The 18,221-nt window shown below is 52.6% G+C and overlaps 1 protein-coding gene across 6 annotated transcripts; it reads right to left on the bottom strand.

Annotated features, from left to right (window-relative positions):
- Nucleotides 1-822: 822 nt before the first annotated feature.
- Nucleotides 823-14,660, bottom strand: slco1a2 (solute carrier organic anion transporter family member 1A2). 6 transcript variants are annotated; one of them, XM_031897539.1, is made up of 15 exons: nucleotides 14,540-14,660; nucleotides 13,377-13,503; nucleotides 12,506-12,647; nucleotides 11,390-11,522; nucleotides 11,168-11,271; nucleotides 10,856-11,002; nucleotides 8,648-8,746; nucleotides 8,337-8,567; nucleotides 6,999-7,163; nucleotides 6,569-6,764; nucleotides 6,021-6,183; nucleotides 5,764-5,960; nucleotides 5,226-5,290; nucleotides 1,227-1,344; nucleotides 823-1,153 (listed from the first exon to the last, which is right to left on the bottom strand). In XM_031897539.1, the coding sequence occupies exons 2-15, from the start codon at nucleotides 13,443-13,445 to the stop codon at nucleotides 988-990; spliced, it is 1,995 nt and encodes a 664-aa protein (XP_031753399.1). In that variant the 5' UTR covers nucleotides 13,446-13,503; nucleotides 14,540-14,660; the 3' UTR covers nucleotides 823-987.
- Nucleotides 14,661-18,221: the final 3,561 nt, after the last annotated feature.

The following is an 18,221-nucleotide window of genomic DNA, read 5'->3' as shown; positions in this document are numbered from 1 at the left end:
AATGTTTTATATGGAAATAGGAAATGTTTCTCTTTTGGCCAGTGTCTACATTTTTCCGTCAGATAAAATGTTCCCCCCTGCCCTCTCCGTCACATACCATGTTTCCCCCTGCCCTCTCTGTCAGATATCATGTTCCCCCCTGCCCTCTCCGTCACATACCATGTTCCCCCTGCCCTCTCTGTCAGATATCATGTTCCCCCCTGCCCTCTCTGGCACATACCATGTTCCCCCCCGCCCTGTCAGATACCATGTTCCCCCCTGCCCTCTTCGGTACATACCATGTTCCCCCCTGCCCTCTCTGTCAGATACCATGTTCCCCCCTACCCTCTCCGTCACATACCATGTTCCCCCCTGCCCTCTCCGTCATATACCATGTTCCCCCCTGCCCTCTCCGGCACATACCATGTTCCCCCCTGCCCTCTCCGGCACATACCATGTTCCCCCCTGCCCTCTCTGTCAGATACCATGTTCCCCCTTGCCCTCTCTGTCACATACCATGTTCCCCCTTGCCCTCTCTGTCACATACCATGTTCCCCCCTGCCCTCTCCGGCACATACCATGTTCCCCCCTGCCCTCTCCGGCACATACCATGTTCCCCCCTGCCCTCTCCGGCACATACCATGTTCCCCCCTGCCCTCTCCGTCACATACCATGTCCCCCCCTGCCCTCTCCGTCACATACCATGTCCCCCCCTGCCCTCTCCGTCACATACCATGTTCCCCCCTGCCCTCTCTGTCAGATACAATATATCATTGGGGCATCTGCACGTAGGAACTGCTTTATGTTTTTGTTGGAAATTGATCTTAATTGAGGAAACCAAAGTATTTTAGAATCTGATGAATATTTATTTTATTTGTATTTAAATCCGGGGCCGATTGTTGATTTAGGAAAGTGATCGGATTGGTCGTTTTGCCTGTGGATTGGGGAAAATATTTCTCAGTCCTGGGTTTATGTTTCTTTTAATAAAAACTTTTTATTTCAGTTGGATCAAATCTCTGTGTTTGTGACCGAGTCGTCTCTAGTCCCTCCCACTCTCTCTGTGGGCGGGGCGCTGTCCTGCGGAGCTTGCTCTCGTTTCAGGATGAGGAGGATCAGAACGCAGGGAATGTAGGAACTGGTCCGGATGATGTTCTCTATCCCATGGAACAGGTATCTGGGGGTAATAACATCGTCATGGGAACCGCCCAGTTCTGCTCCAGTTCAGTCCGACTTATAATTATATTTACCTGAATAAGTCTGTGTCGTACATACGGCAAGCGCCGCGCTCCCCGCACCCCAGAACCCCCCACTTCAGGCACGTGGAGTCCGCCAGCGCCCCGAACGAAACTACCGAGGGGATCCCACCTGATCCGAAATATATAATCATGTGACTGTATCATATAGGCACAGATATACCCCCCATCTTTCCCCCAGCCCCCCCCCACTGTCACAGTGTAACCCCCATATCATATATGCACATAATGTAACTGTATAATATATATAGGCACAGATATACCCCCATCTTTCCCCCAGCCCCCCCCCCCACTGTCACAGTGTAACCCCCATATCATATATGCACATAATGTAACTGTATAATATATAGGCACAGATATACCCCCCATCTTTCCCCCAGCCCCCCCACTGTCACAGTGTAACCCCCATATCATATATGTACATAATGTAACTGTATAATATATAGGCACAGATATACCCCCCATCTTTCCCCCCCCCACTGTCACAGTGTAACCCCCATATCATATATGCACATAATGTAACTGTATAATATATAGGCACAGATATACCCCCCATCTTTCCCCCCCCCACTGTCACAGTGTAACCCCCATATCATATATGCACATAATGTAACTGTATAATATATAGGCACAGATATACCCCCCATCTTTCCCCCAGCCCCCCCCCCACTGTCACAGTGTAACCCCCATATCATATATGCACATAATGTAACTGTATAATATATAGGCACAGATATACCCCCCATCTTTCCCCCCCCCCCCCCCCCCACTGTCACAGTGTAACCCCCATATCATATATGCACATAATGTAACTGTATAATATATAGGCACAGATATACCCCCCATCTTTCCCCCAGCCCCCCCACTGTCACAGTGTAACCCCCATATCATATATGCACATAATGTAACTGTATAATATATAGGCACAGATATACCCCCCATCTTTCCCCCAGCCCCCCACTGTCACAGTGTAACCCCCATATCATATATGCACATAATGTAACTGTATAATATATAGGCACAGATATACCCCCCATCTTTCCCCCCCCCCCCCCCCCCCCACTGTCACAGTGTAACCCCCATATCATATATGCACATAATGTAACTGTATAATATATAGGCACAGATATACCCCCCATCTTTCCCCCCCCACTGTCACAGTGTAACCCCCATATCATATATGCACATAATGTAACTGTATAATATATAGGCACAGATATACCCCCCATCTTTCCCCCAGCCCCCCCCCCCCCCACTGTCACAGTGTAACCCCCATATCATATATGCACATAATGTAACTGTATAATATATAGGCACAGATATACCCCCCATCTTTCCCCCAGCCCCCCCCCCCCCCCACTGTCACAGTGTAACCCCCATATCATATATGCACATAATGTAACTGTATAATATATAGGCACAGATATACCCCCCATCTTTCCCCCCCCCACTGTCACAGTGTAACCCCCATATCATATATGCACATAATGTAACTGTATAATATATAGGCACAGATATACCCCCCCATCTTTCCCCCAGCCCCCCCCACTGTCACAGTGTAACCCCCATATCATATATGCACATAATGTAACTGTATAATATATAGGCACAGATATACCCACATCTTTCCCCCAGCCCCCCCCCACTGTCACAGTGTAACCCCCATATCATATATGCACATAATGTAACTGTATAATATATAGGCACAGATATACCCCCCATCTTTCCCCCAGCCCCCCCCCCCCCCCCCACTGTCACAGTGTAACCCCCATATCATATATGCACATAATGTAACTGTATAATATATAGGTACAGATATACCCCCCCATCTTTCCCCCAGCCCCCCCCCCCACTGTCACAGTGTAACCCCCATATCATATATGCACATAATGTAACTGTATAATATATAGGCACAGATATACCCCCCATCTTTCCCCCAGCCCCCCCCCCCCACTGTCACAGTGTAACCCCCATATCATATATGCACATAATGTAACTGTATAATATATAGGCACAGATATACCCCCCATCTTTCCCCCCCCCCCCCCCACTGTCACAGTGTAACCCCCATATCATATATGCACATAATGTAACTGTATAATATATAGGCACAGATATACCCCCCCATCTTTCCCCCAGCCCCCCCCCCCCCCCCACTGTCACAGTGTAACCCCCATATCATATATGCACATAATGTAACTGTATAATATATAGGCACAGATATACCCCCCATCTTTCCCCCAGCCCCCCCCCCACTGTCACAGTGTAACCCCCATATCATATATGCACATAATGTAACTGTATAATATATAGGCACAGATATACCCCCCATCTTTCCCCCCCCCCACTGTCACAGTGTAACCCCCATATCATATATGCACATAATGTAACTGTATAATATATAGGCACAGATATACCCCCCATCTTTCCCCCAGCCCCCCCCCCCACTGTCACAGTGTAACCCCCATATCATATATGCACATAATGTAACTGTATAATATATAGGCACAGATATACCCCCCATCTTTCCCCCCCCCCCCCCCCCCCCCACTGTCACAGTGTAACCCCCATATCATATATGCACATAATGTAACTGTATAATATATAGGCACAGATATACCCCCCATCTTTCCCCCAGCCCCCCCCACTGTCACAGTGTAACCCCCATATCATATATGCACATAATGTAACTGTATAATATATAGGCACAGATATACCCCCCATCTTTCCCCCAGCCCCCCACTGTCACAGTGTAACCCCCATATCATATATGCACATAATGTAACTGTATAATATATAGGCACAGATATACCCCCCATCTTTCCCCCCCCCCCCCCCCCCCACTGTCACAGTGTAACCCCCATATCATATATGCACATAATGTAACTGTATAATATATAGGCACAGATATACCCCCCATCTTTCCCCCCCCCACTGTCACAGTGTAACCCCCATATCATATATGCACATAATGTAACTGTATAATATATAGGCACAGATATACCCCCCATCTTTCCCCCAGCCCCCCCCCCCCCCACTGTCACAGTGTAACCCCCATATCATATATGCACATAATGTAACTGTATAATATATAGGCACAGATATACCCCCCATCTTTCCCCCAGCCCCCCCCCCCCCCCCACTGTCACAGTGTAACCCCCATATCATATATGCACATAATGTAACTGTATAATATATAGGCACAGATATACCCCCCATCTTTCCCCCCCCCACTGTCACAGTGTAACCCCCATATCATATATGCACATAATGTAACTGTATAATATATAGGCACAGATATACCCCCCCATCTTTCCCCCAGCCCCCCCCACTGTCACAGTGTAACCCCCATATCATATATGCACATAATGTAACTGTATAATATATAGGCACAGATATACCCACATCTTTCCCCCAGCCCCCCCCCACTGTCACAGTGTAACCCCCATATCATATATGCACATAATGTAACTGTATAATATATAGGTACAGATATACCCCCCCATCTTTCCCCCAGCCCCCCCCCCCACTGTCACAGTGTAACCCCCATATCATATATGCACATAATGTAACTGTATAATATATAGGCACAGATATACCCCCCATCTTTCCCCCAGCCCCCCCCCCCACTGTCACAGTGTAACCCCCATATCATATATGCACATAATGTAACTGTATAATATATAGGCACAGATATACCCCCCATCTTTCCCCCCCCCCCCCCACTGTCACAGTGTAACCCCCATATCATATATGCACATAATGTAACTGTATAATATATAGGCACAGATATACCCCCCCATCTTTCCCCCAGCCCCCCCCCCCCCCCCACTGTCACAGTGTAACCCCCATATCATATATGCACATAATGTAACTGTATAATATATAGGCACAGATATACCCCCCCATCTTTCCCCCCCCCCCACTGTCACAGTGTAACCCCCATATCATATATGCACAGGATATAACTATAATATACAGACACAGACTTACCCAGAATCCTCGCTGTCAGTAGATGGAGGCCGAGTCCCAGTGACTTTTCTTCAGGTTTCAGGCTCCTTAGTTTCGGCAGAGACACCAATTAACTCATGGAATCGTGTAATTATTATTAATTAGGTGTAATTAATACAGAACAACAGCTCGGAACAAAGAGATGTGGGTCGGGGGCTGCCGGGGGCATTAGTGAGAGGGGTGGGGGGCCCCTATCCTATTTAAATACATGTGCAAATGAGGATAAGGAAGGGTTAAAAAGAACTTAATCTGCGTCGATGTGACCAAAAGTCACGGGGAACCAAGACACCCCCATATTTGAGCCCGGGGGCAAGGCCCCGCCTGTGTACCCCTGATTTTACATGTGACCTTTCTGGCCAATCCCCACGTCAGTCGGCAACTCCTGGTAACCACTTGCCCAGTGCCCCCCCGGGGGGTATTCTCGGCCATTCTTAAAGGGACTTTATAACGTGAGCTGATCCATTGCCTGCACTCAGACCCAGAGACCCCCCAACCCAGCCCCCCGTTACCGGATCAGCACCATGTAGGCCGGCATGGCTCCGAAGGAGAAGATGAGGCAGCAGACGAAGGACATGACCATGAAGGCCACCAACATGGTGTCACACATCTCCTCCCGGGGGCACTGGCCCAGCGCCGCGCTGCCATTGGTTGGGAAGGGGGAGGCCCACACACAGCTGCAGTTGTGGAAGATCTGGGGGAGTCCAACATACAGAACAGCTATGGTACCCCCAGATTGAGATCATTGTAATAACCCCCAGCCCCCCCCCACTGACTTACTGTGTTCTGCCCCTCTCCTACAGACGTGGCACAGCCGGCGTGGCAGGCAGAGATATAGGCCAGACCATTCTCCCCACACACGGGGTCCCACACGTCCCCGGGGCACCCACAGGGGGCATTGCAGCCGGAGGTAAAGTTTTGGCTGTAGGAGATGTCCCCAGTGCTGGAATAGAATAGGGTGAGGGGTATTAGGGGTTGGGGTATTAGGGTTAGTGTATTGGGGGTATTGGGGTTGGGGTATTAGGGGTTGGGGTATTAGGGGTTGGGGTATTAGGGGTTGGGGTATTAGGGGTTGGGGTATTAGGGGTTGGGGTATTAGGGGTTGGGGTATTAGGGGTTGGGGTATAAGGGGTTGGGGTATAAGGGTTAGGGGTGTTGGGGGGTATTAGGGTGTTGGGGGGTATAAGGGTTAGGGTGTTAAGGATATTAGGGTTGGGGGTGTTAAGGGTATTAGGGTTGGGGGTATTAGGGTTGGGGGTGTTAAGGGTATTAGGGTTGGGGGGTATTTGGGTCGGGGGTGGGGGGGTATTTGGGGAGGGGCTACATACCCCCCGTACGACACCGTCACACCCGCCACCAGGGAATTCTCGCAGCCCATGAAGAAGGCAGAGTAATTGATCAGATACGTGAGGATCTCAGAGTAGAAGCCGATCTGAGCCGCCCGATAGGTGGAAACTTTAAATCTCTTCATGTAGTACCCGCCCAGGAAGTACCCCAGGCTTATTATGGGCAGGTTGTACACACCTATGGGAGAGAGGGAAAGGGTCAGGGCCCAATGGCCGGTACCTCGGGGGCGGGGCTTATCAGGAGGTGTCTCTGGAAGACCATAAAGAGGGAGGAGCCTCAGTCCCATCACACCTACTCACCCACCCACCCACCTACCTACCCACCCACCCACCCACCTACCTACCCACCCACCCACCTACCTACCCACCCACCCACCCACCTACCTACCCACCCACCCACCCACCTACCTACCTATGAGGAAGATGGCTTCGGAGGAGGACTTCCCGTACTGCTGCTCCACAAACTTGGGCAGGAAGGCGATGTACCCGGAGAAGGCGTTAAACTGCAGAACCGTAACGATCATGAACAGCACGTAGATCTTATTCCGGAACAGCCCCCGGATCATCCGCAGGAATTCTGGGAAAGGAAACGGGATGGGTTTTCTACTACTCCCAGCAGTACCTGTAAGCCGCCATGGCCCTACTACTCCCAGCAGTACCTGTAAGCCGCCATGGCCCTACTACTCCCAGCAGTACCTGTAAGCCGCCATGGCCCTACTACTCCCAGCAGTACCAGTGAGCCGCCATGGCCCTACTACTCCCAGCAGTACCTGTAAGCCGCCATGGCCCTACTACTCCCAGCAGTACCTGTAAGCCGCCCTGGCCCTACTACTCCCAGCAGTACCTGTAAGCCGCCATGGCCCTACTACTCCCAGCAGTACCAGTGAGCCGCCATGGCCCTACTACTCCCAGCAGTACCTTTAAGCCGCCCTGGCCCTACTACTCCCAGCAGTACCTGTAAGCCGCCCTGGCCCTACTACTCCCAGCAGTACCTGTAAGCCGCCATGGCCCTACTACTCCCAGCAGTACCAGTGAGCCGCCATGGCCCTACTACTCCCAGCAGTACCTGTAAGCCGGCCTGGCCCTACTACTCCCAGCAGTACCTGTAAGCCGCCCTGGCCCTACTACTCCCAGCAGTACCTGTAAGCTGCCCTGGCCCTACTACTCCCAGCAGTACCTGTAAGCCGCCATGGCCCTACTACTCCCAGCAGTACCTGTAAGCCGCCATGGCCCTACTACTCCCAGCAGTACCTGTAAGCCGCCATGGCCCTACTACTCCCAGCAGTACCTGTAAGCCGCCCTGGCCCTACTACTTCCAGCAGTACCTGTAAGCTGCCCTGGCCCTACTACTCCCAGCAGTACCTGTAAGCTGCCCTGGCCCTACTACTCCCAGCAGTACCTGTAAGCTGCCCTGGCCCTACTACTCCCAGCAGTACCTGTAAGCTGCCCTGGCCCTACTACTCCCAGCAGTACCTGTAAGCTGCCCTGGCCCTACTACTCCCAGCAGTACCTGTAAGCTGCCCTGGCCCTACTACTCCCAGCAGTACCTGTAAGCTGCCCTGGCCCTACTACTCCCAGCAGTACCTGTAAGCTGCCCTGGCCTACTACTCCCAGCAGTACCTGTAAGCTGCCCTGGCCCTACTACTCCCAGCAGTACCTGTAAGCTGCCCTGGCCCTACTACTCCCAGCAGTACCAGTTAGCTATGGGGTAGGAGTAGCTACTAGGGGTCGGTATGAGTGCCAGACTTACCCCGCAGGCCGAGTGCTGGTTTCGTTGGGGTATTTGGACCTTGCGGTTCCGGAGTTGCCAGGGCGACGGTCTCACTTGGTTCTGACCCATTTTCTGCCCCCTCTTTGGGCAGAGACCTTGGGAGGCACCAGAAGGGAAGAGCAGCCAATAGGCACGCGGCTCCACTCACAAGAAACCCCACCCACCAGGCGCCGACCCATCGGATGTCTCTTTGTGTGACTGTCACCTCATCTGGTACAAGGGACACAAGGGGTTAATGTTCCTGAAGGTTCTGGTTCTGTGGGGGGGGGGGGGGGGGTGTGAGACTTTACCCAGATTTATAGATCCGATATCCACATAGAGCTTTGTACAGAGAGCGGCCAATAGGTACCCCAGGAGCGGCCCGGCGATAGAGAGCGTCTGTATTATCCCTACAAACAGCACCGACAGGGTTACTTACCCTTTACTGTCTGGTACATGCGAAATATAACCCCGCCCCCCGCACAGGAAGCAGAGACAGTCACATGGGTACCAGGAAATACACTCCCCCGTGCAAAGGAAGCAGAGACAGTCACATGGGTACCGGGAAATACACTCCCCCGTGCAAAGGAAGCAGAGACAGTCACATGGGTACCAGGAAATACACTCCCCCGTGCAAAGGAAGCAGAGACAGTCACATGGGTACCGGGAAATACACTCCCCCGTGCAAAGGAAGCAGAGACAGTCACATGGGGTACCGGGAAATACACTCCCCCGTGCAAAGGAAGCAGAGACAGTCACATGGGTACCGGGAAATACACTCCCCCGTGCAAAGGAAGCAGAGACAGTCACATGGGTACCAGGAAATACACTCCCCCGTGCAAAGGAAGCAGAGACAGTCACATGGGTACCGGGAAATACACTCCCCCGTGCAAAGGAAGCAGAGACAGTCACATGGGTACCAGGAAATACACTCCCCCGTGCAAAGGAAGCAGAGACAGTCACATGGGTACCGGGAAATACACTCCCCCGTGCAAAGGAAGCAGAGACAGTCACATGGGTACCGGGAAATACACTCCCCCGTGCAAAGGAAGCAGAGACAGTCACATGGGTACCAGGAAATACACTCCCCCGTGCAAAGGAAGCAGAGACAGTCACATGGGTACCGGGAAATACACTCCCCCGTGCAAAGGAAGCAGAGACAGTCACATGGGTACCGGGAAATACACTCCCCCGTGCAAAGGAAGCAGAGACAGTCACATGGGTACCAGGAAATACACTCCCCCGTGCAAAGGAAGCAGAGACAGTCACATGGGTACCGGGAAATACACTCCCCCGTGCAAAGGAAGCAGAGACAGTCACATGGGTACCGGGAAATACACTCCCCCGTGCAAAGGAAGCAGAGACAGTCACATGGGTACCGGGAAATACACTCCCCCGTGCAAAGGAAGCAGAGACAGTCACATGGGTTCCGGGAATACACTCCCCCGTGCAAAGGAAGCAGAGACAGTCACACGGGTACCGGGAAATACACTCCCCTGTGCAAAGGAAGCAGAGACAGTTACACGGGTACCAGGAAATACACTCCCCCGTGCAAAGGAAGCAGAGACAGTCACACGGGTACCGGGAAATACACTCCCCCGTGCAAAGGAAGCAGAGACAGTCACACGGGTACCGGGAAATACACTCCCCCGTGCAAAGGAAGCAGAGACAGTCACACGGGTACCGGGAAATACACTCCCCCGTGCAAAGGAAGCAGAGACAGTCACACGGGTACCGGGAAATACACTCCCCCGTGCAAAGGAAGCAGAGACAGTCACACGGGTACCGGGAAATACACTCCCCCGTGCAAAGGAAGCAGAGACAGTCACACGGGTACCGGGAAATACACTCCCCCGTGCAAAGGAAGCAGAGACAGTCACACGGGGTACCGGGAAATACACTCCCCCGTGCAAAGGAAGCAGAGACAGTCACACGGGTACCGGGAAATACACTCCCCCGTGCAAAGGAAGCAGAGACAGTCACATGGGTACCGGGAAATACACTCCCCCGTGCAATGGAAGCAGAGACAGTCACATGGGTACCAGGAAATACACTCCCCCCTGCAAAGGAAGCAGAGACAGTCACACGGGTACCAGGAAATACACTCCCCCCGTGCAAAGGAAGCAGAGACAGACACATGGTTACCAGGAAATACACTCCCCCGTGCACAGGAAGCAGAGACAGTCACACGGGTACCAGGAAATACACTCCCCCGTGCAAAGGAAGCAGAGACAGTCACATGGGTACCGGGAAATACACTCCCCCGTGCAAAGGAAGCAGAGACAGTCACATGGGTACCGGGAAATACACTCCCCCCGTGCAAAGGAAGCAGAGACAGTCACACGGGTACCGGGAAATACACTCCCCCGTGCAAAGGAAGCAGAGACAGTCACATGGGTACCGGGAAATACACTCCCCCGTGCAAAGGAAGCAGAGACAGTCACATGGGTACCGGGAAATACACTCCCCCGTGCACAGGAAGCAGAGACAGTCACATGGGTACCGGGACAGGAAGTTACCGATATAGAAGGGGGAGTTTTCCGTTTGGGAGAACTCGTCGATGTAGGAGAGGCCAAGTGGTTCCACGGGGGTCTCCCCGATTCCCCTCAGGAGGTTTCCCACCAGCACAAAGATCCACATGAGGGACATGGAGCCGCCCCGACATTCTGTGGGTGCAACACACAACATTATCCCCACAAGAGCAAAACTGGGGGTTAATCAGCTTACCCCCCACCCCTCGCCAGTCACCCAAGTTGGGGGATCAGTGTGGGAAATAGAGATCCTGAGCCCCCCAGAACTGGGCCGGAACCCCATTGGTCCCCATGTCCCACCTCCTTGAGGCTCCGCGCTGCTAGAGAGACTGTGATTGGCCAGACAGAGAGGGGCCCCACTTGTAGTCTGGTTTGGTGACGAGACTGCGCTCCCGTATTCGTACCTGGGGAAGCAGAAACAGACGGACACCATGAAACACTATGGGGGTGTGGCCCAATGCTAATGAATTCTCCTATTGGTCAGGCATTCAGCCAAACGCTCGGTTGCTAGGGGCTACTTACCTGGGCATGAGGAAATGGGGCAGGGCCTCCAGGCAGCTCCCCAGGGACATGATCAGACACCCCAAGGCGATCACTTTGGGGCGATGGAGTTTGGCGCCGAAGTAGCTGACGAAGGCAATGAGCAGCACGTTCCCTGCGCACGGGGGATAAAAACGACCAACCGCAAAGATTTCATCAAACATAGTGAGTGACTTCCCACTGGGACTTACCCTTAGAGCGGGGCACATGGGACCAGTGGGGCAATAACTGGGGGGCCCCTGGTGGGGGGTCCTATGATTGGAGATAGTGGCCTCATGGCTGGATCCCCCCTGACCCAACGGCCTCATCTTTCCCTTTCATAAAAAGTGCTACTGTACTGCCTACCTACCTGCCCCTACTTCTACCTACCTACCTATCTATATATCTATCTATCTCTACCTACCTGCACCTGCCTACCTACTCACCTGTATCTACCTACCTATTCATACTTCTACCTACCTGCCCCTACCTACCCGCATACTTACCCACCTGTACCTACCAGTATCTACCCACCTGTACATACCTACCTACATGTACCTACCTACCTACTCCCCTGTACTTACCTACATGTATCTACCTACCTATTCATACTTCTACCTACCTGCCCCTACCTACCCGCATACTTACCCACCTTTACATACCTACCTACATGTACCTACCTACTCCCCTGTACCTACCTACATGTATCTACCTACCTGTAGATACCCACCTACCCACATGTACCTACCTACTCACCTGTATCTACCTACCTGTACATACCTACATGTACCTACCTACCTACTCACCTGTACCTACCTACCTGTATCAACCAACCCGTACATACCTACCTACATGTACCTACCTACTCACCTGTATCTACCTACCTGTACCTACCTACTCACCTGTACCTACCTACCTGTATCAACCAACCTGTACATACCTACCTACATGTACCTACCTACTCACCTGTATCTACCCACCTGTACCTACCTACCTACCCACCTGTACCTACTATGTGCGGATCCTGCTCTTTAGCAGTCGGTTTAGGCTGAATTCTGTTATTGGGATCCCCCCGACCCCCCCCCCCCCCCCCCCCCGGGGCAGTGGAACGGACTGTACCAATGTCGAAGCTCCCCTCGATGAAGCCGGCGGTGGAGGAGGGGATGCTGAAGCGCCGCTCTATCTGGGTGATGACGCTGTTGGAGTAGGCGAGGGCGAGGGTCTTGGCCACGTAGGCGAACGACAGGGCGAAGATAAACACCTGGAATTATAAATATATATAGGGGTTTGGCATCTATTGCCCCAAATTGGCATCTATTGCCCCAAATATTTCATATTCAGCCCCTTACAGTTACTGACCCCCCCTGATGGGGCCAATGACCTCCTGTGATTCCCTTATGGTTCTATTTGGCCCAGATACTTGGTTCAGTCTTTTTGAGGCCCAAAGTTGGCCACACCCATTAGGTTCTGCTGATTTTGGGCACCACTGGTCATTATCGGATCACTTGGCCCCCGGGTCAACAATTGGGTCATAGCCGGCACCACTGGGAGCATCGCCATGGTAACTGCCAGGCTCTTTATTCTACTGAGTGGATCTTTGGCGCCTTTGGGTTCTGTTTGGATCATGATATAGGGGGAGGGGCATGCACTGCCCATTGGTCCCACCCACTTTCATGGGCCGGTACCAGATGGGAAAGTCCAAGGTGCCCCATTATTCATTAAACCATTTGGTTAGCAATGACCCCCCCATTTTACTCTGTGCCCCAAGATCCCATTGTATCCGAAACAAAGAAGGGCTCCCAGCATGCTTTGGGCTACAGAGCACAATCCGGCAGGTAGGTGTCCCTGACTGACCCTTTAGCCACTGGGCAGACTGTGGGTGCTGATGGGGCAATGAGATGTGGGCCCCCAGTGGTGCCCATTGAGTATATAGGGGGCACATATATATATACGGTAAGTCCCCCCGGCAGATTTGTCGCTGGGTACCTACCTTTAGTTTGGAGATGCCACGTGGCTTCTTGTCCGACCCATTGGTAGCCGCTTGGCCCATTGTTACCATTGGATTTACCTTGTACCTCGGGGTATTTCCAGGCCGGGGCCTTGACACACAGGGGCACCTACCGTATGGAAAAGCATCAGTATCAGGTAGGTCCCCCCTGGGGGGGGTAAATATCAGCCTCCCCCCATCTATTCCTTCCTTGTTACTAACACCCACAGTGTCATTTAATTACCCAGCCGGGGGGCAATGCCAACCTTCTTACTGTGGTACCTACCTACCTACCCTTAGCCTCCTGGGTGGGCACCAACTGGGTAACATTTGCCCACAGTAAGGAGTCAGGGGTAAGTAATATGGCAGCCCCTCATACTAAAGTGCCCCCCCCCCAGCACTGGGGGTAGAAATGGCTGCCAGTTGCCCTGTAAGGGGGTAAAGGAAACCTCTTGTACCTCATTTTTATGCCCCTCAATAACAGCAAATGTCGCCCAGTGAAGCCTATCTGCCAGCTGCCCAGGCTCCCTTCCTGCCAATCAGTGACATCACGTGAGGGCGGAGCTACAAGGGGCCCCATCCCTGTATCCAATCATTGGAGCCTGGCCAAGAGATTCCATTGGGTCGCTGGAATGAAGCAGCGGCAGGGTCAGGCCAGGACATGGGAAATTCTTAGTTACCCATTCCTGCCCCTTTGTACCCGCAGGGCAGATTCACTGGCAGGCTTAAAGGGGCAGCAGCCTCTAAAGCCCCGGGAAAGTCAGTCCTAATACCCCCGGGTGCATTGGCCACAGGGTTGGGCGGCCGGTAGCCCAGGGCCAGTAGCCCCGAGTATCATTTCCACTGCATGCCCCATAATTGCCCCAGCAAATCTTTGCCCTCTGCCATGTAAGGGGGTACAAGTATAGCCCTTAGGAATGATGTATTTATGGGGTGCTAAAGGGGCACCTATGGGTGCAGGGCCCTGGGGTTCAGTTCAGCACGAGGGCACAGAGGGCACCGGCATGGCAGGGGGGTCATTATCCAACCTGGTGTTTGTGCCCACAGGCCACAGGGGGTGATGCCCAGGCACAAACAGATAACAAATCAGCGCCAGTTATGCCTGGCTAATTAATAACCAATAATAAACATTGGTACAAAGACCTTATGCCAATAAAGGTGCCAACCTGCAGCAGCGGCGCAGCCCGTTACCATGGGAATGCCCTGAGGGCGAATCTGTCAGAGAGAAATCGGATCCTGCAGAAGGAGAGTCCCATTGGGTCCCTGTCAGCCCCGAGCAGAACTGCTGGTGAGAGGAGCAGATTTTGGGACTTTGCCCCCTGGGGGGATAGTTCTACCCCCCCCACCCCCCGAGGCCAATCCCTTCCAACCCAATTGTGCAATCTATTTCTACAGAGAGGGGCGGCATCTGCTAATATAGGGTCGAAACTTAACCACTACAGTAACCATAGCAACCAGGTAGGTGTTTCACTAGCCTGGCCCCTGTCGGGGTACGGTCGGGGTATGGTCAGAGTATGGTTAGAGTATGGTTATGGTATGGTTGGGGTATGGTTGGGGGTACGGTCGGAGTATGGTTGGGGTATGGTTAGGGTATGGTTGGAGTATGGTTATGGTATGGTTGGGGGTACGGTCGGAGTATGGTTGGGGTATGGTTAGGGTATGGTTATGGTATGGTTGGGGTATGGTTATGGTATGGTTGGGGGTACGGTCGGAGTATGGTTAGGGTATGGTTGGGGGTACGGTTGGAGTATGGTTAGGGTATGGTTGGGGGTACGGTCGGAGTATGGTTGGGGTATGGTCAGGGTATGGTTGGGGGGTATGGTCGGAGTATGGTTAGGGGGTATGGTCGGAGTATGGTTAGGGTATGGTTATGGTATGGTTATGGTATGGTCAGGGTATGGTTGGGGGTACGGTCGGAGTATGGTTGGGGTATGGTTATGGTATGGTTAGGGTATGTTGGGGGTACGGTCAGGGTATGTTTGGGTAAGGTTGGTGTATGGTCAGGGTATGGTTGAGGTATAGTCAGAGTAGGGTTGGGTACTGTTGGGGTATGGTCAGGGTATGGTTGGGGGTATGGTCGGAGTATGGTTGGGTACTGTTGGGGTATGGTTAGGGTATTTTGGGGATACGGTCAGGGTATGGTTGGGTATGGTTGGTGTATGGTTAGGGCATGGTAAGGGGAATGGTTGGTGTATGGTCAGGGTATGATTGGGGGTACGGTCAGATTATGGTTGCGTACTGTTGGGGTATGGTTGGGTACGGTTGGGGCAAGGTTGGGTATGGTTGGGTTATGGTTGGGTAAGGTTGGGTATGGTTAGGCATGGTTGGGGTATGGGCGGGGTATGGTTGGATACTGTTGGGGTATGGTTGGATACGGTTGGGGCAAGGTTGGGTATGGTTGGATTATGGTTGGGTAAGGTTGGGTATGGTTAGGCATGGTTGGGGTATGGGCGGGGTATGGTTGGGTACAGTTGGGGTATGGTTGGGTAGGGTATGGTTAGGTATAGTTGGGGTATGGTTAGGCATGGTTGGGGTATGGGTTGGGTATGGTTGGGTACAGTTGGGGAATGGTTGGGTACAGTTGGGGTATGGTTGGGTACAGTTGGGGTATGGTTGGGTACAGTTGGGTACAGTTGGGGCATGGTTGGGTACGGTTGGGGTATGGTTGGGTACAGTTGGGGTATGGTTGGGTACAGTTGGGTACAGTTGGGGCATGGTTGGGTACGGTTGGGGCATGGTTGGGTACGGTTGGGGTATGGTTGGGTACAGTTGAGGTATGGTTGGGTACGGTTGGGGTATGGTTGGGTATGGTTGGGTACAATTGGGTGCAGTTGGGGTAAGGTTGGCTATGGTTGCTCTATAAAACCTAATTATTTATTATGGGACAGAAAATCCAGTGTCAACTTCATGGGGGTGCCCTGCACTCTGCACTTTGTATGGTGGGTGGGGGTACTGGGTGCAGTGCAGGCTGCAGCGGGATATATTTCTTTTGTACCCTTCTGAAATTTTCCCACAATCCTCTATTCTAACTGTTGCCGCTACCCCCCTTGGGGTACATACACCTACATACCAGTGCCCTGGCAGCTGCCATTCTGCGGGGGCGGGGCCTGAACAAGGCGGGGCTGCTGGTTCACTTTAACCCTTAAGTCTTTGGCAGAGATAGGGGCACCAACATGGGGGGGTTCTAAATTCTGCACCCCCTTGATTGCCCAAAACACCCCACAAAATACACACAAACCCCCCCAGTTTGATACTAAGCTCAGGATGATAAGGGGGGGGCTCCATTTCTGATTAAAAATGCAAATGAACAGCAGTGTTTGGGGGGCAGGAACCCCATCTCCTCCCCATATTCATTACCATGACAGTTTGCCCCGCCCCTTTATCAATATTATTTGGATATTAGCTGTCACATGATCAGCGGCTCCCCTGTAATGACATGCAGTTAGCACAGTGGCCACCAGGTGTCAGTATCACCCAAAGCCGCTTCCAATCTCATTCTGTATTGGGCCCAACCCAACAGCGATGGCGCTTATTGCAGATTTGCCCCAGGGCAGTAACCCATGGAAACCAGATATTTGTTTTCATTATTCTGCCTGCGGGAGATCCATATTAGAGCTCGTTGCTGGTTGGTTGTCATGACACCAAAATCAGTGGATCAAAGTTTGGAGGCGAGTGATTGGCCGGTGGGGACTTTATTATTGTTTTTTCTTTATAGAGAAACTTTTTGTCTTCAGCATTTCAAAAGTCTGGGCGCCGACAGGGCGATACATACTGCCCAGTTGGGTACCTGTATAGACCCAGTGCCCAGTTGGGTACCTGTATAGACCCAGCGCCCAGTTGGGTACCTGTATAGACCCAGCGCCAAGTTGGGTACCTGTATAGACCCAGCGCCCAGTTGGGTACCTGTATAGACCCAGCGCCCAGTTGGGTACCTGTATAGACCCAGCGCCCAGTTGGGTACCTGTATAGAACCAGCGCCCAGTTGGGTACCTGTATAGACCCAGCGCCCAGTTGGGTACCTGTATAGACCCAGCGCCAAGTTGGGTACCTGTATAGACCCAGCGCCCAGTTGGGTACCTGTATAGACCCAGCGCCCAGTTGGGTACCTGTATAGACCCAGCGCCCAGTTGGGTACCTGTATAGAACCAGCGCCCAGTTGGGTACCTGTATAGACCAGCGCCCAGTTGGGTACCTGTATAGACCCAGCGCCAAGTTGGGTACCTGTATAGACCCAGCGCCCAGTTGGGGTACCTGTATAGACCCAGCGCCCAGTTGGGTACCTGTATAGACCCAGCGCCCAGTTGGGTACCTGTATAGACCAGCCGGGACGGCCAGCGCCCAGTTGGGTACCTGTATAGACCCAGCGCCCAGTTGGGTACCTGTATAGACCCAGCGCCCAGTTGGGTACCTGTATAGACCCAGCGCCCAGTTGGGTACCTGTATAGACCCAGCGCCCAGTTGGGTACCTGTATAGACCCAGCGCCCAGTTGGGTACCTGTATAGACCCAGCGCCCAGTTGGGTACCTGTAAAGACCCAGCGCCCAGTTGGGTACCTGTATAGACCCAGCGCCCAGTTGGGTACCTGTATAGACCCAGCGCCCAGTTGGGTACCTGTATAGACCCAGCGCCCAGTTGGGTACCTGTATAGACCTAATGCCCAGTTGGGTACCTGTATAGACCCAGTGCCCAGTTGGGTACCTGTATAGACCCAGTGCCCAGTTGGGTACCTGTATAGACCCAGCGCCAAGTTGGGTACCTGTATAGACCCAGCGCCAAGTTGGGTACCTGTATAGACCCAGCGCCCAGTTGGGTACCTGTATAGACCCAATGCCCAGTTGGGTACCTGTA

This window comes from Xenopus tropicalis, chromosome 3, assembly GCF_000004195.4.
Source record: "Xenopus tropicalis strain Nigerian chromosome 3, UCB_Xtro_10.0, whole genome shotgun sequence".
NCBI classification, from domain to species: domain Eukaryota; kingdom Metazoa; phylum Chordata; class Amphibia; order Anura; family Pipidae; genus Xenopus; species Xenopus tropicalis.
Note: the sequence above shows the minus strand (reverse complement) of the source record. Positions and strands in the feature narration are given on the sequence as shown.

What these genes read in the sequence shown, in the direction of transcription:
- slco1a2 (XM_031897537.1), bottom strand. An exon ending in CGAGGGGAGCTTCGACATTG is followed by an intron (nt 11,523 to 12,505) that starts GTACAGTCCGTT and finishes CCCCGTGCGCAG; the next exon opens with GGAACGTGCTGCTCATTGCC. An exon ending in CCCCATTTCCTCATGCCCAG is followed by an intron (nt 11,272 to 11,389) that starts GTAAGTAGCCCC and finishes CTGCTTCCCCAG; the next exon opens with GTACGAATACGGGAGCGCAG.